The sequence below is a fragment of the Odontesthes bonariensis genome, chromosome 3 (assembly GCF_027942865.1).
Source record: "Odontesthes bonariensis isolate fOdoBon6 chromosome 3, fOdoBon6.hap1, whole genome shotgun sequence".
NCBI lineage: Eukaryota > Metazoa > Chordata > Actinopteri > Atheriniformes > Atherinopsidae > Odontesthes > Odontesthes bonariensis.
Window position 1 is genome coordinate 8,698,204 of NC_134508.1, and position 27,152 is coordinate 8,725,355.

General features: G+C 41.2%; 1 protein-coding gene across 10 annotated transcripts in view; it reads right to left on the reverse strand.

Moving 5' to 3' along the window:
- Positions 1–27,152, reverse strand: part of ptprt (protein tyrosine phosphatase receptor type T) — a 427,933-nt gene that overhangs the window by 96,249 nt on the left and 304,532 nt on the right. For 7 of the 10 annotated variants that reach the window (XM_075460193.1, XM_075460191.1, XM_075460189.1 and 4 more), the window contains one exon: positions 3,528–3,682. In XM_075460193.1, the coding sequence (XP_075316308.1) occupies positions 3,528–3,682 (155 nt within the window). Of the gene's footprint in view, positions 1–3,527; positions 3,683–21,114; positions 21,145–27,152 lie in introns of all 10 variants that reach the window. The other 3 variants (XM_075460192.1, XM_075460190.1, XM_075460184.1) reach the window with 1 other exon arrangement.

A 27,152-nucleotide genomic window follows, 5' to 3' on the forward strand; every position in this document is an offset into this window, starting at 1 on the left:
ACCCGACAACTGCAGAGTCATCTGAATATTTCTGGAGATGACAGGAGTCTGACTTGTACTGGAAGTCTGAAGTGTACTGAGTGAAAAGGAATGGTGAGAGTACAGTCCCCTGTGGTGCTCCTGTGCTGCTGATCACCTGGTTAGACACACAAATCTTCAGTCTGACAAACTGTGGTCTGTTTGTCAGGTAGTCATTAATCCAGGTGATTGCTGAGGCCTCCACCTGAGTCTTCTGGAGTTTCAGACGAAGCAGATCAGGCTGGATTGTGTTAAATGCACTGGAGAAATCAAAGAACATGATCCTCACAGTGCTGCCTGCTTTGTCCAGATGACAGTGGGTTTGTTGAAGCTGGTGTATGATAGCGTCTTCAACTCCAACTCCATGGCGATAAGCAAACTGCAGGGGGTCCTGATATGTGCTGGTTTGCTTACACAGGTGGGTCAACAGGAGTCTCTCCAGGACCTTCATGATGTGGGATGTCAGGGCAACAGGTCTGTAGTCATTGATGTCTGAAGGATGAGTTTACTTTGGTACCGGAACCAGACAGGATGTCTTCCACAACAGTGGTACCTTCTCTTGGGTCAAGCTAAGGTTGAAAAGGTGTTGCAGAATCCCACAGAGCTGCTCTGCACAGGCCTTCAGGACTCGGGGGCTGACACCATCTGGACCTGCAGCCTTGTTCCGGTTCAGTCTCTCCAACTGCCTCTTCACCTGACTTCTAGAAACAGAAAAGTGGGAGGGGGAGGCAAAGGGGACAGCAGCATCTCCTGATTTGGTTGAAGACAAACTAGTGGAAGCAGAAGAATCCATGACTGAGGTGGAGGTGGAGATGTTACAGGAAAGCTGTGGGTCAGAGGAGGGTGGGATGTCTCTTTGGCTGGGAACAGGAGGGGAGGATGGTGAGCTTGTTCCTGAACTGAACCTGTTGAAGAATGTGTTCAGCTCATTTGCTCTGTCCAGACTTCCATCCATCCGATCCTCCCTCTGTTTGAGGCCTGTGATCTTCTTCATTCCTTCTTGTTCCTAATTTTGAATTTTTGTCGTAAAGTGGGTCTGTGGGCTGTCTGTGGTAGTAGCACGATGATGACGTCAGTAACACCCACTTTACGACAAAAATTCAAAATTACAGTAACCCGAATTTTTTGAAGTAAGCGACACACCTCCACGTTATCAGTGCTAGTGTACAGTAATTAATAAATTATAAACAGCATAGTTTGTGCCTGTATAACATTGCCCATAGGAAACCGTTTCATGGCCGAATATCTCAAGAGAGCAGCCAGACGCCTCGCGAATATCTTCGGAACATCTCCAAATGACCAACAACAAGCAGGGGTGAGTAGAACATCATGTTATAATGTGAAATCTGTTATTCTGAGTCACTGTGTTGTCTGAAAACAGACAATAAAACAGGAAATAAGAGGCTTTATTGGGATTTCAGCTGCATTAAAATACAGTTTATAAAAGCAGGGACAGTAGGAGAGAAGCTAACAGATGTTAACACAGCTGGATGTTAGCTGGAAAGCTAATACCTGCTGTTCTATAGTCAGAATGAGAAATATTTAAAAAAAAAAAAGTTTTTTGGGCCACGTCTTCCAGCCCTCATTGTGGCTATACTTAAAAGCTAGTTCAAATTGTAACTTTTTAAAATTAAAAAAGTTACTGCAGAAGCATTTCTTATTAGAGGCTTTAAGCATTCATTTGCAGATACACAAGCTCCAGTTAAGAGTCTGTTCTGAGGGTTTTCAATGCAGAAACATTACCGTACATCAGAGCTGCAGTGTGGTCGGTTAGAGGAAGAGTGCAGGCAATTATGACCAGCATTAGCCCTCAACCATAGCTTTCAACAGCCAAGCACTCCCAAAAGGCCAGTGTGACATTTTCAAGAGAAAAAAGCTCTCCTGAGAGGTCCCGTCTAATTATGCCGGACACACACATACGTATAATTTTCAAAGGAGATGGGAATATGCCCCCACCAATGGAGAGCGGCCAACTTTCATAAGATCACAGCCGAAGATATGCATGCATGTGCTGTAGTTGGATGTGCACGAGGCATGACACGGACGATAATTCAAAAGAAAAAGAGGGGAGTTTAAGTATGATGGAAGCTGGTGAAGTAGATCAACACTCTGCTGATGTCTGCGACCATATGGGGAGAGTAATTAGAAAATAAGTCGTCCACTAGTTGATCAATTAATGTGACAAAATGAGTAATGACACAGAAAAATGGAAAGTGTTCAACAAGACACAAGGACAAAAACTCAAATTTTAAATGGGGAAACAAAAGCAAACTCAAAACAAAAACCTGATACAGATGTTACAAACTCACCGGTCCCAGTTTATCAGGTGCACCTGTTCAAATGCTCGTTAACACAAACAGCTAATCAGCCAATCGAATGGCCGCAACTCAACGCATTTAGGCATGTAGAAGTCGTCAAGACAACCTGCTGAAGTTCAAGCCGAGCATCAGAACGGGGAAGAACGGGGATTTAAGGGACTTTGAACGTGGCATGGTTGTTGGCTGGTCTGAGTATGTCAGAAACAGCTGATCTGCTGGGATTTTCACCCACAACCATCTCTGGGGTTCACAGAGAATGGTCCGAAAAAGAGAAAATATCCAGTGAAAATGCCTTGTTGGTGTGAGCGGTCAGAGGAGAATGGGCAGACTGGTTCCAGATGATGGGAAGGCAACAGGAAGTCCAATAAGTGCTCGTTCCAACCAAGGAATTCAGAAAACCATCTCTGAACGCACAGCAGGTGGAACCGTGAAGAAGATGCTGCAGCAGCAGGAGACCCCACCGGGGGGCGCTCCTGTTAGCTAATAAACTGAGGCTACAATTCACTCAGGCTCACCAGAACTGGGCAAGAGAAGGTTGGAAAAACGCTGCCTGGTCTGAGGAGACTCGATTTCAGCTGCGACATTCAGATGGTCGGGTCAGAATGTGGCGTAAACAACATGAAAGCATGGATCCATCCTGCCTTGTACCAACGGTTCTGGCTGCTGGTAGTGTTGCTGATGACACGTTGGGGATCTAAACGACTACTTTCTCACCTGAAAATGTTTCAAATGTTGCTAAAGTTTACAGAGTTTAGAGCTTAAGCGAAATCAGCTTCAGGCTGGCTGATTTCGGCTCGGGCAGGAGCGAAATGCATTGTGGGTAAACACTCTGCATACTGTCTGATCGATGAGTATGTAGTATGGAAGTATGGAAGTATGTAGTATATAGTATGCGGTTTCAAACACAGCCAATGAGTTCACTGGACTCCAATGGCTTCCACAGTCACCAGATCTCAACCCAAGAGAGCACCTTTGGGATGTGGTGGAACCAGAGATTGGCATCATAGATAGATCATAGGGGGTCCAACCTTTTACCAACAAGGTGTAGCTGATAAAGTGGCCGGTGAGTGTACATTTGTAAGTCAAACGGGAGCAGAAAATACTCTTATCTACTTCTATGATGATGCCAGCTGCAGTTTCTATAGTAATGATGCACATTCAGGGTGGAAAAAGCAGAGGATTTTGACTTACTAAACCCATTGAGGTCCTGGTTGGAGGTGGAGAAGGGGTCGTCTTTGTGCAGGGTGCTGACTTTGGTGGTGCTCTTATCAGCGGTGGTGACTGGGCCCATTTCCCTCTGCTGAGTGGAGCTGCTGGCAGTTTCTTTCTGCTTTTTGGCCAATTTCCTGTCGCATAAAACAGATTCACACACAAACACACACAGGTATATTTACACACACGGACGTGTGGTCGAGTTGGGAAATCAAAGTCGTATATTTGGAAACATGCATCACAAAACAGAAAACACACACAGGGAAATGATTCATGATTCGTGCTCCATATTTCCTTGGAAACATGCAGTAAATATAACAGGTGAGTGAAAATGGCCACATGAGGATTGAAATCTTAATCTCTTATAGTATAATTAGCTTAAACACACGGCGGTTATATAAATAATGACATTGGTTGGACATCATTTAATATTCAGGAACACTAAAGAATTACTGTCAAAACAAAGTAAAATAAGAAGAGTGGATCAGATCGTTTGTTATTTATTGTCATGTATGGCGCCCTCCAAATTCACACAAATTAAGGACCAGTTTATGACGGGGATGCACAGATATATCCTGTTTTTACACACCGTAAAGCAACATAAATGACCAACTCTAATGATTTTTTCCACATTATTCAATACAGCAACAACATGGCTTCCCTTTGAGGGTTGTGATGTATTCTTAAATTCAGTTCCAATAAAAAGTTTAAAGCTACTGCACCTTAAATTAAACCAGTTTACCACACAACAAACTGCTTTTAACCCATTGTGTTAGAAGCTTTTCCTATTATTATTATTATTGATCCGTTTCCGCTGCAATTGAAGTCTATGGCAGCCCCATGAACACAATGGTAAAAAGTTGGGAAATTTAGCACACGTGTACTTTATACTTATACACGTATAACTTTCATATTTGTACAGTGAACTCTATAGCGCCACCAACATGTCAAAGTTTGAAGTGCATTCAGTTGCATAACTTTGGAATCGTTGGTCCTTGGATCAAGACGAGTCCCATGACGTCAATTTCAGCCAAACTAGATTTTCTGCCATTTTGAATTTTTATCAAAAAGCATTTGAGGTCACGCAGATTGTCCGATTTCCACGGGACTTGGCACATAGACTCTTCAGATCAAGCCGCACAAAAGTGTATGTGTGGGTTCTCTCCAGGTACTTCCTCCCAAACCCCAAAAACACGCATGATAGGTTAAGCGAAATTGGTGACGCGAGATCGACTCGCTGTGGCGACCCCTGATAAAGCGAGAGGCCGAAAGAAGAAGTTTATTTTCAAATCATAAACCAACTTATTTAATTACACCTTAGTATCCGATTGTACATCTCGTATTCTTCTTAACCCCTTAACGCCTATTGTCGCATATATGCTACAAACCGTTTGACTCAATCAACCAGCTGAGATAGCATCTTTATTCCCCCAATGCCGGTTAGTCCATATTCACTACGGACCTAGGAACCTTCGACAAGCACTTGTTTCTAGTGGGACCGCAAAGTGACGGACTGTTTTTTCACTGTTATATTACTGTATTGTTGTTATCTTATTATTGACCATTATGCCTGTTGTCGCAAATTTGCAACATACCAAAATTTCTATTTATTTTTTGTGCAAAAGTGAAATTAATAATCTCAGCATTATTTACCATCTACTTAAAGGCTAAAACACACACAAAACATTTTTTTTTATATACAGCTATATAAATTCAGGCGTTAAGGGGTTAAGTGGAACAACAGCCCGTTTTTGGGACAAAAAGTACAGGAACTAGGGATGGGAATTGTTAAGAATTTAGCAATTCCGGTTCCATTATCGATATCCCTTATCGATTCGGTTCTTATCCAGTTATATATACTGTAGTACAAATGGCTTTGGTTGCAGTAACACTTAAATTTAAAGTATGCACCAACATTTTATCTATTTTCGCCTCATTTTACTTTTCCTGCAGTGATGAAAGGGGGAGCTACAGGTATGTGGGAGCCTACCTCTGAGTAATAATCGCCAATCCTCAGTTATGTTTCAGCTGCGATACGCCCAACTGTGACACCACTACTTTGTGCTGTAATCCATCCGTTTACATTTGTTATTTACTAAAGTTTATTGAGTTTTTACTCTGCTGCTTGAATCCAGTGTTTGTGGAGGATAAGAGTCTCTCAGTCTAGTTTCCTCTGTTGGTTCCTTACTCTTAAACGTCCGTTACCTTTAACTTTACGTCTTTAAGAAACAAATATTAATATTAGCTTCACACAGCACATTCCCTGTAATCAGGTTATTATATTCAGAAAAACATTTATCTGTCATTAACTTACCATTTTCAATAATTAGCAAAAACAAGATGATGATTTCCAGATTTAATTTTAGTTGAAATGTCATAGCTGTTGCTACGTTGTTGAGTTTTGAGAATCAACTAAGTTTAACCAGGTTTAATAATCCAAATCCTTTTATTTGGATTATATATCTGTTCATCTTATTTATATAAACCGAAGTGTCCTTGGAAAAGGCGATTCGTGTTTTGGTGAAATGATGCTCATCTTAGTTGGTAAGTTTCTCGTTAAATAGCAGAAATAGTAATAAACTATTGTCACATTCAGTCGATTTAAACAGTACATGATGTGCAAGAGGGATAACTCATAATCTCATATGTTGCAGGGGCTTGGAGTTGGATATTAATAGGGAGGATGTTCTTCTTTTCCTTCTTCTCTACAGTAATTAGTCCAGAGAAAGGACAGGCAATGTGACTCGCTGGGGACAGGTTGACATTCAGAGGTTCTGGAACGAGCGGGGCATCTACAGTTGTTACATTTAATGGTAAATCTAGTTGTGCTCTGACTGCTGATGAGGCGTCCCTTGAGATTTTGGCGGGGTTTTTTTTCTTCCTTTCATCGTGCACATGTCACAATTCCCATCTGTCGGAAATTTTGTGTCGACTACTCGGAGTTTTACCTGAACCTTCAGCTTTAGGTCCGCTGAGAGACCAGATGGCAGCAGTGACAGCGAGCCATTACAACCCCGACATTGTCCACAAGAGCACTAAAGCAGACAGTCTTTCACTGTCCTGTTCCGTGTGTAGATCCTCAAAACTACCCCCAGAAGTCAGGAATGTCTCACGGACCTGAAAATACTGGAAGTGATAATCCGTGTGCTTCACTTTAACACAAACACAGCTTACAGAAGGCACCGAGGCATTTTTTAAGGAACTTAAACGCACTCCGTGTTCTGTTCTGCTGTTTGACTCATCTCTTGGACACGAGTCCCGTCCACATTTCCAAACTCGCGATGCCATAAGAGGCCCACACGGCTCGTCATATGTTAAAGGGTCTGTTTGAAGCAGCTAAAAACATGCTGCCTCCATTCGCCTGAAACTCACAGAGCCACAGAGTCGGTCTGTTATTTGTAGCCATGACTAAATATCATAATCTGCTCTGTGTAGACGTCGTGTTTACTGGAGAATACAGTCAAATATTTTACTGTACTAACAGTATTTGTGCTGAAAGGGTCAAAAACAACAAGATAAGTATCACAAAAGCTGGAAAAAAGGGACCTAGTTGTGTCAGCAGCTGATTATGTAACAAATCAAGGCAGTGCTTTAATCAAATGGATGATAAGCTGGTTATTACACTATGTCTGCAATTAGAGGGAAACATCCAAATAATGAAACTTAAAAGCTTTTGACTTTTATTGTGATGGAGAACTGCTGGGTTTGATTCCATCTACTCAAAGCCACAAAATATTTCAGAGGTCAACAAGCGCAGCGAATTTCAGCCGAAAACTTCAAGCTCCTCGCCTGCTTTATCACATTTGTATTTATCAAATTAGTCATTCTTTATTTAAAACAGTTGAGCGGAAAATGGCAGAGACACAGGCAACACTGACACTGATGAAAGTAATTAAAAATGCTGAAGAAATTAACACTGCTTTCAATTTAAAAGTGAGTGCCTATAAAAATTAATTAAATGCTGGAGCGGCATGTGCTTTGTTTGGCGGTGGAGACGCTTTTAAACCAAACTAATTTTTTTCGATAGTTGCTCGAATTCTTTCTGATTTATGTGACAAGCTGACAAGTTAATGAGTGATCAAGATCAGGAAGAATTCCCCGGGGGCATTTAACCTTAACAGCATGCTGGAAAAGCATTAAATGCACCAGGCTACTCTTTGTTACCGCATCCCATTAGAAATGTGATGTTATCCATTGAGTATTCCACAGCCATAAAGGATCATTTGCGGTTAATAAATAAATAAATAAAATGGATGGATCAGAGCACAGCTCCCTTGTTAGTAAGATAAAGCATCTTATAATGCGCTGCAGCACTGCACAAGAGCATGAAATTAAACACACAGCGAGCTCCAGTCAGACATTAGTGAAGCAACAAAACTGCTGGGATCATGAAGAAACCATTTTCAGCGATTAAAAGACAAACTTACTCCGCTGATTGACTTTCATTTGGTTTCACTGTGACCCTCAGATGAACCTGAAGCTGTCGGGGCATTTAAGGGTGCTTTTCCATCAGTGGGTTTACAAGTACATAAAATAAACATCTATTATTCTAACTGTTATCTCAACACAATGCTTGATAAGTGTCTAACGCTCGACTCCAAAGTACCGTGAAGAAGAGAAGACGCAGATGTCTGGGCTGTTGTCCACTGAGACAAACTGCTTCATGTCAGTTCACTACATGCTGAATAATCACTGAATCTATGTGACCAAAGTTTATGCAAACGATCATTAAAAATGAACGGAAGGGTGTGCCCGAACTTTCGGCAGGTACCGTAGATCCTTTCAGGCTTTGGCTGTGTTCGAAACTGCATACTTCTCCTACTACTGATAGTTAGTATGCGAGTTTTAGTAAGAGAGAAGTTCCCGGATCCATACTAGATTCGCCGAAATGTTGGGTATGCATCATATACTCAAACTACCCAAGATGCCAACATAACGTGACGTTGCCGATCGTCATTTCCTGTCAAAACGACAGTTTCAAGCTAGCTACAACGAGGGTAGGTTCACTTCCTGTTTTCAAAACAAAAGCACCAATTGTATCCTAATGGCTTTCCCTATGATAAAAGGCAACGGGTATTTTATTTTTGTGAAAATAACCGGAAGTGCGTTGCTCACTGCGGCTAGCTTTAGTAGCGCCGAATTCGTGGGAACAAAATTGTAAATAGCCGGTATTTTGTCAGGTTTTCAACACGTTGGGGATCTAAACGACTACTTTCTCGCCTGAAAATGTTTCAAATGTTGCTAAAGTTTACAGAGTTTAGAGCTTAAGCGAAATCAGGTTCAGGCCGGCTGATTTCGGCTCGGGCAGGAGCGAAATGCATTGTGGGTAAACGCTCTGCATAATGTCTGATCGATGAGTATGCAGTATGGAAGTATGTAGTATGCAGTTTCGAACACAGCCTATGTCTACGTATTTATTTTCCTCCCTCTAGGGTTCGACACACACAGCAAGAACAGCTTTATCATTTAGTCTTCATCAGCTACACTTTCCATAGTGATGTGAGAATCTCACACTGCCCACAAGCTGTCAGAACACAGTGACCCATTAACCAAATTTCTCACCTCGCACAAGCTGCGTTTGTTCAAATCTGAGCCTTCTGTGCTTTGCTTGCAAACAAAAAGAGAGATTCAATCACTCATATGTGCATCAGGAACAATTTTAAAATTGTAAATTTAGCTCCAGTTGAGTCACAAAATCCATCTTATACTTATTTCTCTGAAGTCAACAGAAAAAACCTCCTCCAGACTCCACCAACACATTTTTTATACTTGTTTTAAGTGCCTGACATCTAGTCACAATCGGCACACAGTAGGCTGCGTACGTGAGCGTTGGTTTTAAAGCCGGCCTGTGTGTATGTGCTTGTTTCCTTGAGCAAACACTTGAGCTCCTTGAGAGGTGTGTAAGGACTGAATGTGCTGGGCAATCAGTCTTTTTTCGCCTGTGTGTGAGTGTTACACGTGTCTCTTGTACTGGGCTGTTGGTCCAAACTGGGCAGCGAGTGGGCGTCTTTCTCAGTGACTTATCACGACGCCGCCTAAGAGGCCTGTTTGTTTGCGTGTGTTCCTGGAAACCGGGTCCGTCTTTCAAAGCCACAGCAAAAAAGGGACATCATCTTTAGCAAATGAATCATGTGTATAATGAAGCTTTTGCTGCTGCGGTATCAACGATGTAGTAAACTGAACAAAGTTGTTCTAAAAAGGCAACTTTTTTTGGTTTGTGACTTAAAAAGGAGCCGTTTTGGTTTCTGCTACGTTGCTTTTAAATAAGAGAAATCTGAATGACTGGCATGAAATATAATAATAAAAACAAATGTGGCTTCTTCTTTAAAAACAAACTGAATTTCTCTAAAGTAAAGACTAAAATAATTGGGTCTTATCACGTAATCTGTAGTTGTAAATCAAAACTTAAGTTTTCACCACACAAACAGCCCAGATCAGAGGTAAATCCAAGTCATCCCAGTTTACCGCTGGATTTCTAGTTTGGTAAATAGGAATGGGAATTGTTAAGGATTTAAGAAATTCCGGTTCTAATATCGATATCACTTATCGATTCAGTTCCTTATCGATTCTCATCCGGTTATATGTAGTAAAGGCTTTTCGCCTGTCATTTTACTTTTCCCTGCCTCGATTAAAGGGGTAGCTACAGGTATGAGGGAGACCGCCTCTGAGCCCGCTGCATGCTGTGTGGTCACATGATTCAGCATGGAGGAGGTATTTTGTCCTTTTTGGTGAAATATAACCAAACTTTGGAGCGCTTCTGCCTCGACGCCATGTTGGAAACATTCTGAGCCAAAATACCAAACGTGCACATGACGTCATCGCGCAGAAGCGTTGTTAGACGTTAGCAGAACCTATAAATTATGATTACAATTAATTGAATTCCAATTGGCTTGAATTGGACTTTATTATCTAAGTGCCTTGAGATGACATTTGTTGTATTTGGCGCTATATAAATAAAAATGAATTGAATTGAATAAACGGGATCGTTAGGCAGGCGGGTTAACGATTCCACGGAATGGAAATACTGGGAGCCGGCTCTAGATTCCCATCCCTATTGGTATATATTTGGATGAGTTGATGAATAAGGAACTGCAGGTCAGGGAAAAACCTGAGAACAAGAACAACAAATATACAACAAACGTGACAGGGAACGGGGTGAAGAAACAATGCTCTGCTCAGGAAATTAAGCCCAATCTGATGTTTAGCCGGGCCTCTGAGCGCGATATCATGACATTTTCCTCCCTTCAACGATTAAGGGAGAAAACATACTGAATCCCCAGGAGCCACTTGAATCATATTGTAACATTAGATCAACACGACAGCTAGAACTGATGGGTAGGGGGGGGGGTCGGTCATCCTATCTGGTGGTTTGAACCCACTGCTACTGCAAACCTCCCCGATCATAAAAGAAGCCTGAAGCCCAGTTTGAATGATAAAACTTCTCAGTCTCAAGAAAAAGACTAAACTGAGTCATTTAAGTCCTCTCTGCAGTATCATAAATGCACCTCCCTCCCAGTCCTTATTTCCCTACATAAACACTGACGTTGGGGCACAGTGTGCAGCAGAATAATCCAGTTTGAACATAACTCCTGTCCAGACTGTGAAGGTGCTCATCTTTGTGCGCCCGAACGCATTTATTTCATGCGTCTTTGAATGCTGAGATTGCTTATGTGCCTTTGTGAGAATAATACGGCGTGCTTGCCGTGCACAATTTATTGATTATCTTTTCTGTATTTATGATGCGCTTCGTACGCGTTGGTATGTGTAAGTCATTGCATTGTCGATCCCTCAGAAGGTCAGGAAGCAATAAGCAAGAGATCAGCTACGGAGTAAGCATCTCCTTTCTCCTTTCAACTATATTAGCCTGCGTGTTAGTACTAGAGCAATTCAGCAAAGACGAGGAGAAATGGAAGAAGACGGAAGGATTAAAAGCCAGAAACACAGCGGAGGAAGCAGGAAACAAATGAAACACTTCCAGATAAACAGGGAAATTGAGAAAAAACAACAACTTGGCAACAAGTGGGAGGAAAGATGGAGGTGTCGGAAAATAAAGTGAATGGCAGGCAAAAGGTGGAATGGCTCGACAAACTTTCTCCCAAAATAATTTCCTTCCATCACCCTAAGATCCAACCTTGCTCCACTCCACACCAATTTATAGTCGGCCAGGGCCCCCGAAAACCTCCGGTGTGATTGGAGCTTAGAGTGGCCTATTCCTGGCTATCTGACTGCACTCTGACAGAAAGTGGGCTGGAGATGGAGAGGAAGGGGGGAGGTGGGCAAAAGGAAAAAAAAGGAAAGCCAATTCGTAAAGATGTTGAGATGGAGAGAGAATGAAGAACATTAGAGTCCAGGAGTGGAGGCTGTGAGGAGACCGAGATGGAAGATAAGGGTGGAAACGGGGATGAAGAATGTGACGTAAAGGTAACATTAAGACTTCTCATTATCCTCCCCACTCTTTCCCTTGCAACGCAACTCATCACACATTCATCCCAATAATGGGCTAGTTTAAATGACAAAGTCCTTGCATATTGTAAGTGACAATGAGCGACACGTAATCTTTCTTTAATGAATGTCAGAGCAGCAGTTCATTAAGCACTCAGGTTACCCCACCAGGTGAGAATCGTGGACCGCTTTGTGCCCCGGGCGACGTTAATTGCAGGTAGTTTGATGTGTTGATAATGAGACCGTGTGGCAGGGCACGCTCAAAACCATCAGGGAAAGCCGAGTGCCTCCCCTGATGGTTTTAAGAAGAGACATTATTCCCAAATGAGACGGGATGGGAGGAAATGAAGCGAAGCAAAGCAGTGCTCTTAGTGAGGGAAAAACAGCCTTTTAACATCGTCATGAGAATATAAAGGGTTCATTTCCCAAATGCTGGGACTTCATTAAATCACTTTCATTCATTAAGTTTCTTTGTTCAGTTTCTTTAGAATAAAGACTTATTCATCTTATGTTTACCTGTTTAAAGGTGAAGTCTGCCGTGATTAATAACTTTAACTAAAATTATGTGCTTTGCTTCAAAATGAAGGTCATTAAAAATGACTAAATGTGTGCAAATTATTCTTTAAAGTCACAGGAAATCTTATTTAGAACGTTTTCATTAGGAGTTCGGGGAAATTTCCGATTCTTAGACGCATCGCTATTCGGACGATTCTGAATCGATTCACAAGCGTCCAAATTTCCATTATTTAAATAAAGTAATACAGATGGTTCTAAAATGCGGAACTAAGAAGCGCGGTACGCGTCATCTCCGGGACATTATGGGGAGCGCACCGGGCGCAGAGGAAAACAAAGATGGCTGACCGCAGCTGCCCACCTCGCCGTGAGATCCAAACAGCTCCTTCTAATTGAAAAGCGGACGTGTGGAAACACTTCGGCTTCTACAACGTCGCCGGCGGAATCGTTTCCAAGGTGTAGTGCTGGCAAATATGGTCCTCCCTGAACATGTTGTCTCTTATTTGGAAAATTAACCGGAGGTTTTGTGTCTGCGCGGGACTTCCTGTCCCGCACGCTCTGCTCTGTGCTGCGGCGTCCGGCAGAAATAGAAGCTCTATATCTGCTGCGGACGCTCCGGAGCGCCGCCGCTGTGATGGAGCCGGTGGAAGCACTGTCATTGGTTAGAATTTAAACGTATCATCTCCGCTGCTGCGCTGGAGCGCAGACGCAACACACACACATCTGGTGGAATTTAGGGGTTAACTCGATTCCACCCGACGTAACTTTCCAGTTTGCAGCATTTCCATTTGTTTAATTAAATATGATGGAAATTAATTCAACTCTTGTTTCTTACTACAAATGCTCTGTTTTTCAAAATTGCAATTTATGAATGTTTATTCAGTGAGACAAAAAAGAAATGTTGTGGAAAAGTGCATCAATATAAATTAAAGACCCATTAATAATCATTTTATAATCAAATTGTAGCCCCTAAATCGTAATCAAATCGTAGCCCCTGAATCGCAATCGAATTGTAGCCCCTGAATCGTAATTGAATCATAGCCCCTGAATCGTAATCGAATCGTAGCCCCTGAATCGTAATCGAATAGTAGCCCCTGAATCGTAATCGAATCGTAGTCCCTGAATCATAGCCCCTGAATTGTAATCGAATCGTAGCCCCCTGAATCGTAATCGTAGCCCCTGAATCGTAATCGAATCAAAGCCCCCTGAATCGTAATTGTAGCCCCTGAATCGTAATCGTAGCCCCTGAATCGTAATCAAATCGTAGCCCCTGAATCGTAATCGTAGCCCCTGAATCGTAATCGAATCATAGCCCCTGAATCATAATCAAATCATAACCGAATCATAGCCCCTGAATCGTAATCGAATCAGAATCGAATTGTAGCCCCTGAATCGTAATTGAATCATAGCCCCTGAATCGTAATCGAATCGTAGCCCCTGAATCGTAATTGAATAGTAGCCCCTGAATCGTAATCGAATCGTAGTCCCTGAATCATAGCCCCTGAATTGTAATCGAATCATAGCCCCTGAATCGTAATAGAATTGTAGCCCCTGAATCGTAATCAAATCGTAGCCCCTGAATCGTAATCGAATCGTAGTCCCTGAATCATAGCCCCTGAATTGTAATCGAATCATAGCCCCCTGAATCGTAATCGTAGCCCCTGAATCATAATCAAATCGTAACCAAATTGTAGCCCCTGAATAGTAATCGAATTGTAGCCCCCTGAATCGTAATCGTAGCCCCTGAATCGTAATCGAATCATAGCCCCTGAATCATAATCAAATCATAACCGAATCATAGCCCCTGAATCGTAATCGAATCAGAATCGAATCGTAGCCCCTGAGTCGTAATCGAATTCTAGCCCCCTGAATCGTAATCGTAGTCCCTGAATCATAATCGAATCGTAGCCCCTGAATCGTAATCGAATCATAATCGAATCATGGGCCCTGAATCATAATCGAATCGTAGCCCCTGAATCGTAATCGTAGCCCCTGAATCGTAATCGTAGCCCCTGAATTGTAATCGTAGCCCCCTGAATCATAATCGAATCGTGAGGTGCCCAAAGATTCCCACCTCGAGTTTTCACAAATATCTTCTGCTTTAAATCACCTACAAATCAGTATCCAACCCAAAAATAACCGAAAAAACTGTGGTTGCACTGATGATTTTGGTAGTAATCTTTAAAATGTCGGGACTCGTCTTCCAATCATCTAGCCCCTCCCGAAATCCCAAATCCACAATCCCAAAAAGAAAATCATGACATGGATACTTTAAAAGGCGTTTCCAACATATTTGTAGAAAAAAAAACTGTCTATCGGTGTACAGCTACAGATAAGCACACCTAAAGGAAGACTAAGTGACGTCTGTTTCAGGGGAAAATTGGCAAGTCCACAAGACAACCTCAAGCTATCCAACCAGACAGTTTTTCAAAATTGCAAGTTATGAATGTTTATTCAGTGAGACAAAAAGAAATGTTGTGAAAAAGTGCATTGATATAAATTAAAGACCCATCAATAATCGTTTTATAATCGAATCGTAGCCCCTGAATCATAATCGAATCGTAATCATATCGTAGCCCATGAATCGTAGCCTGTGAATCGTAGCCCCTGAATCGTAATCGAATCGTAGCCCTCTGAATCATAATCGAATCGTAGCCCGAATCGTAATCGAATCGTAGCCCCTGAATCGTAATCGAATCGTAATCGAATCGTAGCCCCCTGAATCGTAATCGAATCGTAAATGAATCATAGCCCCTGAATCGTAATCGAATCGTAGCCCCCTGAATCGTAATCGAATCGTAGCCCCCTGAATCGTAATCGAATCGTAGCCCCGGAATCGTAATCGAATCGTAGCCCCTGAATCGTAATCGAATCGTAGCCCCTGAATCGTAATCGAATCGTAGCCCCTGAATCGTAATCGAATCGTAGCCCCTGAATCTTAATCGAATCGTAGCCCCTGAATCTTAATCGAATCGTAGCCCCTGAATCGTAATCGAATCGTAGCCCCTGAATCGTAATCGAATCGTAGCCCCTGAATCGTAATCGAATCGTAGCCCCTGAATCGTAATCGAATCGTAGCCCCTGAATCTTAATCGAATTGTAGCCCCTGAATCTTAATCGAATCGTAGCCCCTGAATCGTAATCGAATCGTAGCCCCTGAATCTTTAGCGAATCGTAGCCCCTGAATCGTAATCGAATCGTAGCCCCTGAATCGTAATCAAATCGTAGCCCCTGAATCGTAATCGAATCGTAGCCCCTGAATCGTAATCGAATCATAGCCCCTGAATTGTAATCGAATCGTAGCCCCTGAATCGTAATCGAATAGTAGCCCCTGAATCTTAATCGAATCGTAGCCCCCTGAATCATAATCGAATCACGAGGTACCTAAAGATTCCCAACCCGAGTTTTCATAAATATCTTCTGCTTTAAATCACCTACAAATCAGTATCCAACCAATCCAAATAAGCGAAAAACTGTCTATTGGTGTACAGCTACAGATAAGCACACCTAAAGGAAGACTAAGTGACGTCTATTTCAGGGGAAAAATTGGCAAGTCCACAAGACAACCTCAAGCTATCCAACCAGACAGGGCAAATGACATTTGTTTCTCTTGTCAAGGGATAGGCAAAAAACTCGTGTATAATGTCTGGAATGGCCTCAGCCATTCGGTTGGCAGCTTGATAGCTCAAACATCCTGGAGCCATCCCCAGCCAGCACAGCAGTCAGACAGGCAGGCAGTCAGTCACCTCAGGATGACAGCAGTAGCTCCGGAGGAGGCTGCAGGCGAAGCCCAAACAAACTTTCATCTGCGTATCACAGGATTTAGAGACAAACCCAACCAGGGATGGTGAGATTGAGGGATATTGCGAGAGGTGAAGTGAGAGAGAGAAATGCACACACACACACTGCAAAAATGCATGAGTCTGGCGCATTTTTAAATCCCCTCTCATCTAAGAGTAAACATCCAGGGGCTATAACTGTGCGAGCATGTTTATATGCGAGTGTGTTTGCACATGTGTTGGAGAGCGTGTGTCTGCAGTCATTTCTCTGGCCTCTAAGTCTTTAATTAATAGTTTTTAATGTCATATTCTGTATTATGTCTCGTATTGTTTTGCTTGTTGGGATTTAGCTTCCACTACAAGCTTCAGAGACTGCCAATGATATTTAGACTCCAGGCAAAATAAATTTAATGAAATACGATTCTGATATACAAGGTTTTTTTTTTTTTTTTTTTTTTTTAAACTTTAAACATGCAGCTCTGAGAATTTTATTTATTGCTCAGGCTATTTCACTTCAAAGACGAACTTTACGCATAAACAAAGGTCTTTTTTGTAATTCTGCGTCCTTGCATCGTACTGCAGAGTGTCATCTGATTGTCCAAACTCGGTCATTCCTTGAATTCATGCATACAGTGTTCAGCGTATGTGAGCTGTTACATAAAAGCTGTGCTGGGGCATTTTAAGTGAAAACACTGAATATGAGGTTTTGGTGCGTTAACAATAGGTGAGCAAGGATGTACTCCAGAGAGACTGTGTGCCAACGAACCCAAAGTACATCCTGTATGTACACGAGACACTAACTGAGGGTGGCATACGTCCAGAGGTGGGTAGTAACGAGTTACATTTACTGGAGTAAGTTTTTGAAAAAATTATACTTCTAGGAGTAGTTTTAAATCACTATACTTTTTACTTTTACTTGAGTAGATTTGTGCAGATTTGTCCTCTTACTCCGCTACATTAGGCTACAATGAGCTGGTTACTTTTCTTCTTACCTCTTTGGTATTCTACGCCTCATTATATTTATCCCCCCGCGTACGCCTCATTTTAATGTTTTATTCTGACAGAGACAGAGACTTCCGCCAAAGGCTCTACCACCTGACTGTGTTCCACCAATCAGACATAGCCGTGCAGTCTGGTCACGTGACCATACTCAATCTCAGCGGCGGGACGGGTTAGCTTTACAGTTTACAGTCGTAGCAAACAAACAAAGAAACAGATGAAAAATGTCAGAATCAACGGTGGGAAATGAAGACGCAGACGAGGCCTCATACTGAAAGCAGTTTACCTTACAAAGAGTGAGAAACAGCAGCTACATTATGTGTCTTCTGTGGCAACCAAAACAAACGCACATTTCAGCAGAAACTCAGCATCTAACTTGAGGAAACATGTAGCGGTAAGTTTCCAAAACTCGTTTTTTCCCCCATGGATAGATGAATGTTTGTTTTTTAGGTTACATATGTTTTAAACATTTCCTAAGTCTCTTTAATTTTTTATTGAAGTACTTGAATTTACCTGGATTATTTTAATTTAAGCTATTTTGTAATTAATTAATTAATTAATTATAATTTATTTTATCAATTGGATGAACTCTAATTTGCCTAAAGATGATTATTTAGTATTTTTGTCTGATTGAATGCTTGTGTTAACAAATAAATCAGACGTTACTCAACAGTTACTCAGTACTTGAGTAGTTTTTTCACCAAGCACCTTTTTACTCTTACTCAAGTAATTATTTGGAGTACTTTTTACTTTTACTTAAGTCATATTATTCTTAAGTACTGTTAGTTACTTTTACTTGATTACAATTTTTGGCTGCTCTACCCACCTCTGCATACGTCTACATATAACCACATTTAAAAGAAGATTGGCCACGCCAGCTGAAGCTAATTATCTATAGCAACGGGTGAGAAAAAGCAGCAAAAGCAACCTGATGGCTGCTGTTATTCTAACTGTATATTTCTGACTGTAAAGCAGTCATTTCTGCTGGGGTTAAAAAGCCAAATGAGGGCCGTTTTAAGAGGACGTTTTGGCAAGTGACGATTGTTCCGCTCAGTTCGAGGACCAGATGGAGCAATTTTTCTGATTCTTTGAAGAAGGCTAAAGGAATAGGGAGGTTTTGAAATTCCCTGCAGGGGTTTGTAAATGAGCTCGGGGCAACAGAGCGCGTGTGGCTCCACAGGTATGCTAATGCTCGCCTGTACGTGCCCGTGCATGTATGAAGACATGCGATAAAAGCCCTTCATTGGAAGTGGTTAATAAGCAGGAAATGGCCACTTGGGGAGGAAGATAACAGTGAATTACATTGACCTTTTAAGGTGAGACTCTTTAAGGGAAGGGCCATGCAAACAATGCAGATGAAGTTTCGCTGAATTCGCCACCAAACTAATACTGAGGTCAGTCCAGCCAGCACATACACAATGTGCACCACCAATATTTTCAGATAGTTTACATAAAATGACGTAGCGGCTGTGGCTTAAGTGGTGGAAAAGCCTTCTGGTTTGATCCCAGAGTGTTGAAAGAAAAACTCAGTGGGATCACATGGCTCTGAAAGGATCGGATTATTGGCTAAATTAAAATAAGACTGAGTTGAGCAAGGGTAATTATCCTTGGATATATGGCGGTGAATGAATCGAATCATAGGCACAAAGCATGTCATACTCCGATATGATAGGTGGCGCTGTACCCATTCCAACTGTTGCTAATAGAGCCACTCCCTGTTGTCCTCTTCACCACCAACAACAACAACAAACTCAGGCATTGGAGAAAGATGGAGAACGCAGAGCAAGATGAAGCTACGTCCCTCTACATTTGGTCTGTGATGAGCTGCTTGTTGCACAAACTCGATGCACAACGGAGCATTCTCCATCGCGTTGTTTGTTTCTTTCTGACGGCGACAACAACAGGAATATCGTCTCCTTCGACTTCCGGGTCACGACCCCGGGAAAAAATCTGGAACATTCTTATTGTAATTTAGCCAATAATCCGATCCTTTCATTTCCATGTGACCCCACTGGCTGATGACAGCTGATTGTATTCAGATATCAGAAATGACAGCAAAGCTATCAAGAGCTCGGTCTCTGTAGAAACTTTATACAACATACTGCCTGCACACTCTTTATTAAATGTCTACATTTCTGTATAAATGCATGGTCTATAGCAGATAAAGAGAACCAATTAAACCAGTGGCTTCCAAAGTCAGGCACTCTGGGCCTTCCCTCAGACAAAGTTTGGAATAAGACTCTATTTTGACTATTTGTATTCCTAGATGCTTATGGGATGCTCAAACTTATTTAATGCCTCTTATAGACACTAACCAAGTAAGTTTTGCTTTTAACCTACATTCATAACATAACAAACACCTTAAAAATAGGCCTTTCCAAAGGCACGTATTAGTTTCTACGCATTTTCTTTGCGTCTTTGTGCTTTTTATGCCAGTCATTCTGGTCATTTTGAGTCTTTTTGTAGGTTGTTTCGGGTATTTTGGTTGTTCTGAGTAACTCTGCGGCTGTTTTGCATTGCATGGCGGTTGTTTTGAGTCTTTTGTTGCTCATTTACAATTCTTTTCTGTTTATTAAGTTATTGCATCGAATGAAAACACCTCAACTGTGCGACAGAGCAGTGGCTGATCGTACATGTCGCACGTCTCAATGAATTGATATACAATCTTTTATTGTATTGTATTGAGCTTGTATTCTTTATTAATAAGATTATTTTATACAATATTAATATTAATAAGGGCCTGAGCATTTATTCTGTTTTTGAGCAATTGTTTCTAATAAAAATGTATTGAATTTCGCTATTTAAATCTTTAAATTCCGTTTTCTTAAAATCAGTTTTTTGTATTTTTCCAGAATCAATATCTCAGACTATGGAGCACCTACTAACACCAAACTTTCCAGTTATACACTTAGCTGTATCCTGAAGATATTTACAAAAGGGTTTGTTGCTAAATCATTCCAGGCCTGATTTATGTGACATTATAATAAAAAAAAAATATGGCAAAAATCGATGTTTTTTAGGCTATGGACAGTATATTTTGATTTCCTAGGAAATTAAAGCAGATATCCTGAAATCCTCCTCTAATTTTCTTTTAATTTAGTGTGTAAACAAAATGAAAAAAGAATTTTGCACCTGGCTTTATCATATGTTCAGATCTAGCTTCCGAAAATATACGCAAATTAACACATATTTAATGAGATAATGACTAATTTGCATAATTAAACATACAAATTTCTAAAACTTGTAATACATTTTTTTTCATACTTGTATAAGTAATCAACTGAGGAAGTTTCATGGTGATATCTATTATTTTAAAATATTACCCTATTCACCTGTAGTGTCTCGCCTTAAGGACTTGTATGAAAACCCCTCCAAGCTGCTCTGTATTGAATGAGGTTGACATATTTACACGCCTATAGTGTTTTTCACATTATACATAAGTTCAGATTGTACTCGGTCATGCGGCATCTCAATTTCAAGCTGCAGGAAGGATCAATTTGACTGATTTTACAAAACAACAAAGTATTAAGATTCCAAAATGGTGTTTTTTTTAAAGAGTTGTGATCGTGTGCTGTGTGCTAAAGGTTTAAAATGAACTTTTAAATGTAGATTCCACTACTGCGAGAGGATTTTCTTGCATCAAAAATAAAAAGCAGGGATGTTTTTAGGCTTACGAAGTCCTCGTATTCACAGAGGAGTTGAATGCGATGAAAAGTTAAAACAGAATGAAAGAAAATGGGACAAAAAAATCTGAACAGAAATCAAGAGGCAGCAATAAAGAACAAATAAAGGGTGGAGACAAGAGTTGTTCCTGATGTGAAATCTCTACTTACAGGTAATAAGAGTAGGAATAAGCATGTCTTCTGAAGCATGGTGAGGTGAGGCCGGTGATGACAACAGAGCAAAACCCAGAAGAAGGACAAACACATTGGATTAGTTCACGGTTTGAATGAAAAATCTTTTTTTTTTTTTTGACTCCTTGGCACTTTTCACCTGTAATTTCATCCTACAAACCTGAATATTTTTATGCTTTCTTACCTGTGTCCTCACGAAAACTTTGTCTTTTATTCTAATATATCTATATTACAGCACTTTCACGTTCTTACCTGCCCGTGTGCACCTTTTCTCTGGTTGAATTAACGTGTTTACTCGGCTGTTATTTTAGCAGTAGTTAGGGAGTATTAAACAATATGTGGTCTGTTCTGCCGCCATATCTCTGAAAACATCTACATAATACCCCACATGTGCGTTAGATGTGAAGTGGTCAGCAGTTAATGTTATAAATTAGAGGTAATAAGGAGCTCTATGACTTGTGAAATTATTACTTCACTCACCCAAATAATTAAACTTTTTTTTTTAGGGCTTTGCATGTTCATTAACTTTTAAGAAATGAAAACGATTTCATTTCTTAAAAACTATTTATCCGTCACTCACTCCCTCTGCTGCATGCGGTGGATTACAGTCAATTATAGCATCAACACTGTTGGAAGCTGACATTTAACCGACTCAAAATATCCGAACTTAAGGTTTAACTTTTGGATTTTGGGTCCATTTATCCAGCGTTTAGAAATTAAACAAGAGAAAAATAAAGTGTGACATTCTGAGCTTTTATATATCAGGACATAATTAATAATGAAAGTCTTAAAATGAGATAAAAACAACAACACATGACATGTTACACTGGTAGCAGCAGTGAGTGAGAAACTAAGTGAACCCCTGATCCAGCAGCTGGTAGCAGCAGTGAGTGAGAAACTAAGTGAACCCCTGATCCAGCAGCTGGTAGCAGCAGTGAGTGAGAAATTAAGTGAACCCCTGATCCAGCAGCTGGTAGGAGCAGTGAGTGAGAAACTAAGTGAACCCCTGATCCAGCAGCTGGTAGCAGCAGTGAGTGAGAAATTAAGTGAACCCCTGATCCAGCAGCTGGTAGCAGCAGTGAGTGAGAAACTAAGTGAACCCCTGATCCAGCAGCTGGTAGGAGCAGTGAGTGAGAAACTAAGTGAACCCCTGATCCAGCAGCTGGTAGGAGCAGTGAGTGAGAAACTAAGTGAACCCCTGATCCAGCAGCTGGTAGGAGCAGTGAGTGAGAAACTAAGTGAACCCCTGATCCAGCAGCTGGTTTCCTGTGGGACGTTATCAGTCTCTCTCGTGGTTAAAGGAGGAATCTCGGCTTCTTCTCTCCAGCGCTGCTTCAGCTCATTGAGGTTTGCAGCTCTGGTTTCTGCTCAACTCCCTGAAGGTCCCACCACAGCATCTCAGTCAGGCTGAGGTCTGGACTCTGACTGGACCGTTGCAACACCTCGATTCTTCTCTTCTTCACACATTCTGCTGTAGATCTGCTGCTGTGTTTGGGATCTTTGTCCTGTTGATGAGCCAGTTTCAGCCCAGCTTCAGCTGTCGGACAGACGGCCTCACATCTGACTCTAGAACACTTTGGTATCCAGAGGAGTTCATGGTGGACTCAGTGACTGCAAGGTGCCCAGGTCCTGTGGCTGCAGAACCAGCCCAGATCATCAGCCCTCCACCACCGTGCTTGACAGCTGGTGTGAGGTGTTTGTGCTGATATGCTGTGTTTGGTTTCCTGTAAACGTGCTGCTGTGCATTATGAGCAAACATCTCCACTTTGGTCTGGTCTGTCCAGAGGACATTGTTCCAGAAGTCTTGTGGTTTGTTCAGATGCAGCTTTGCAAACCTAAGCTGTGCTGCCATGTTCTTTTTAGAGAGAAGAGGCTTTCTCCTGCAGCCCTTCCACACAAGCCATACCTGCTCAGTCTGTTTCTAACTGTGCTGTCATGAACTTTAACCTTTAACATGCTGACTGAGGCCTGTAGAGTCTGAGATGTAGCTCTTGGGTTTCTGACCTTTAACCTTTAACATGCTGACTGAGGCCTGTAGAGTCTGAGATGTAGCTCTTGGGTTTCTGACCTTTGGGTGACCTTTAACCTTTAACATGCTGACTGAGGCCTGCAGAGTCTGAGATGTAGCTCTTGGGTTTCTGACCTTTGGGTGACCTTTAACCTTTAACATGCTAACTGAGGCCTGCAGAGTCTGAGATGTAGCTCTTGGGTTTCTGACCTTGGGGTGACCTTTAACCTTTAACATGCTAACTGAGGCCTGTAGAGTCTGAGATGTAGCTCTTGGGTTTCTGACCTTGGGGTGACCTTTAACCTTTAACATGCTAACTGAGGCCTGTAGAGTCTGAGATGTAGCTCTTGGGTTTCTGACCTTGGGGTGACCTTTAACCTTCAACATGCTAACTGAGGCCTGCAGAGTCTGAGATGTAGCTCTTGGGTTTCTGACCTTGGGGTGACCTTTAACCTTTAACATGCTAACTGAGGCCTGCAGAGTCTGAGATGTAGCTCTTTGGGTTTCTGACCTTGGGGTGACCTTTAACCTTTAACATGCTAACTGAGGCCTGCAGAGTCTGAGATGTAGCTCTTTGGGTTTCTGACCTTGGGGTGACCTTTAACCTTTAACATGCTAGCTGAGGCCTGCAGAGTCTGAGATGTAGCTCTTTGGGTTTCTGACCTTGGGGTGACCTTTAACCTTTAACATGCTAGCTGAGGCCTGCAGAGTCTGAGATGTAGCTCTTGGGTTTCTGACCTTGGGGTGACCTTGCTGGGACGTCCACTCCTGGGAAGATTGACAGCTGTCCTGAATGTTTTCAGCTTGTGAATAATCTTTCTCTCTGTAGAATGATGGACTCCAGATAGTTTGGAAACGGCCTTATAACCCTTCCCAGGTTGATGGGCAGCTTCTCTAAGATCACTGCTGATGTCTTTCCCCCTTGGCATCGTGTTAACACACACCTGAATGCTGAATGGAAGGAGTAACGATGCTTTTTCCACACACTGCTTCTGTGTTTTGGCTTATTTTTTGTAAAATGAATAATATCTATAATCTATAATGTAATTCATTATGTGTATTTGTTGTATTTACTCACAATGTCCCAGTGTATAAAACCTTAGAAATAACATCACACTTTATTTTTCATCATTTTATAAGTTTTAAAGCTTGTTTTTTTACTTTTTTTACTTTTAGATAGTTTAGTATCAAAGTATGGATCCTAAGTTTGAAAACACAAACAGTTCTGCACCAGGATTCAAGTTAAAAATCAGAGTGTAATGGATGATAAGTGTCAGCGTGGAGCTCTAAACTCCACCAGGGGACACCTTGGTATTTCACTTTCTACGTCGTCATCACTTTACAGATTACCAACAGAATATTTCCCTTGAATTTTTTATCTCCGTTTAACCTGTAGGTGTTCCAATGATAATCGAATGCTTAAAACCATATCTGCAGGGGGAAAAAAGGCAAATAAAAATCCCCCCCAAACGCACCACTGGTGCCCCCATCACCTACAGCCAGATAAGTGGAAAGATATGAGAGGAGGAGAGAAAATACGAAAAGGCGGAAGACGAACAAATGGAAACGGGGAGGGTTGTAATCAGTGCGATGAGCCGTGTGTGTTGCTGCTCTAATGGCTGTTAAAGGGACAGTTCGCCTCTTTTGACATGAAGCTGTATGACATCCCATATTAGCAACATCATTTATGAACATTTTCTTACCCCCTGCTGCGTCCTGTGAGCAGAGTTCCAGCCTCGTTTTGGCGTTGATGAAGGTAGTCCGGCTAGTTGGCTGGGGTTTAAAAAATAAAGCGTTTTGCTTCTCAAAACAATATGCGTTCAAAAGAGTAATACATTTGCATCACAAAATGGTTCTCCAGGAAAAAGTCAGACCTCACAATCGCTTGGCCCTATTTTCTCTCCCTTCGTATCACTGCCTGCTGTGATATGAGTGATGCAGCAGAACGTGTTGTTCACATCTCAGAAGAAGCAGTTGCCATTAAAATAAAAGTAATTGCTTAAAGCTGAAGATCTCTGACAATGTAGTCAAGCCTGAGTGTGTTTACTCACTGGAAAAAATCTAAATCTTACCAAGTATATTTGTCTCATTGAGTATCTCATTACACTTAATATAAGACACAATTGCCTAACAAATACCATTTCAGCAAGATATAGGGACTTGTTTTAAAGCAATACATCTTGAATATCTTGTTAAGTGAAAAAGTTTGAGTTTTAGAAAAGTTGTTTTGAGTCATATTTCACATGAAACAAACTTTTTTTTTTCATTTGAAGAGGTTTTTAAGCTAATTTCAAGATCACTTTTAACTCAAAAGTCCTAAATATCACATTTTATTTCAAGAAATCTTGACAAGCTGATTTTCACTAGTTCCATTGGCAGATTTTTTGCTTATTTCAAGCAAAAAGTGTCTTGTAACGTTAATAGTTAATAGAAAATAGTGCCGAGCGATTGCGAGGTCTGACTTTTTCCTGGAGAACGATTTTATGATGCAAATATATTACTCTTTTGAACGCATATTGTTTTGAGAAGCAAAACGCTTTATTTTTTAAGCCCCAGCCAACTAGCCGGACTACCTTCATCAACACCAAAACGAGGCTGGAACTCGGCACACAGGACGCAGCAGGGGGTAAGAAGATGTTCATAAATGATGTTGCTAATATGGGATGTCATACAGCTTCATGTCATAAGAGGCTAATTATACCTTTAAGACTAGATTTGGGCTTTTATTATTTTCACTATCATCATCTGCAGTGATGATTTCAGGAGTAAAAAATATAAACAAATAAATCAATCAAACAGGAGAGATTACACTGGAAAAAAAAATCAAAGTCTTACCAAGTATATTTGTCTCATTTCTAGTCAAAATATCTCATTTCACTTAACATAAGACACAACTGCCTAACAAGCACCATTTCAGCCAGATATAGGGACTTGTTTGAAGACAATACATGTTGAATATCTTGTTAAGTGAAAAAGTCTTGAAAACAAATTGTTTTGAGTCGGATTTCATATGAAACAAGCTTTTTTTGACATTTGAAGAGGTTTTTAAGCTAATTTCAAGATCACTTTTATCTCAAAAGTCCTAAATATCACATCTTATTTCAAGAAATCTTGACAAGCCGATTTTCACTAGTTCCATTGGCAGATTTTTTTTGCTTATTTCAAGCAAAAAGTGTCTTATATTTGTTGTTTTTCTTACTAATTTTTGGAGGGGCATTTTTTCCAGTGTCGAGCCAAGAAATGTTTCCTTCATCAGGTCTTTGTCCTTTTAGATCTACACTACTTCACTTCACCAGCATCTCATTCATCCACATACGTGTTTATGTGTGTTTATATATATGTGTGTGCATGATACCGGGCTCCCCGCAGCATCTCTTTGATCGCTTGTTGGCAGCTTTTCCCCCTGGCATGCACCCTTCATCTGGTGAGAGGCCAGAGATGGGGATCTCTCATAGTATGTAAGGACACACAAACTCACACAAACTCACACTTCATCGGACCGGCTTGGAAAAAGATCAATATTTATGTTCCTATTTACAGCGGCACGGTGACACAAAGGAGGAAAAACTGTTGAAACTGTGAAGAGTTAAAGGCTGACGCATGCAAATGCTCAACACACACACACACACACACACACACACACACACACACACACACACACTTGTGTTTAATTTTTAATAGTTTGAATACACACCCATCAGTGACACCTGTCCACCCCCCTTGTTTTTTAAAAAAAAAAAAAGCAACCCATAACCCTCTTTAAGGGGCTCTGCTGACATTGTCCTTATGATATTAATAAAGTGCAAAGCACTGAGAGCCCAGCTGTAAAAGCCACAGCCGTTAAGTTATCCTCATAAATATTAATACAGCAGAGAAAAAACACTCCACCAGGGTGAGTTTGTTTGAGACGCCGACTGGAACAGAGACAGATAAAGTGGTGATGTATTTGCCATTGTGTGATGTTTCTGTTCAGCATCTTATACATCACTGGAAAGTCTTCAGGCTGTCG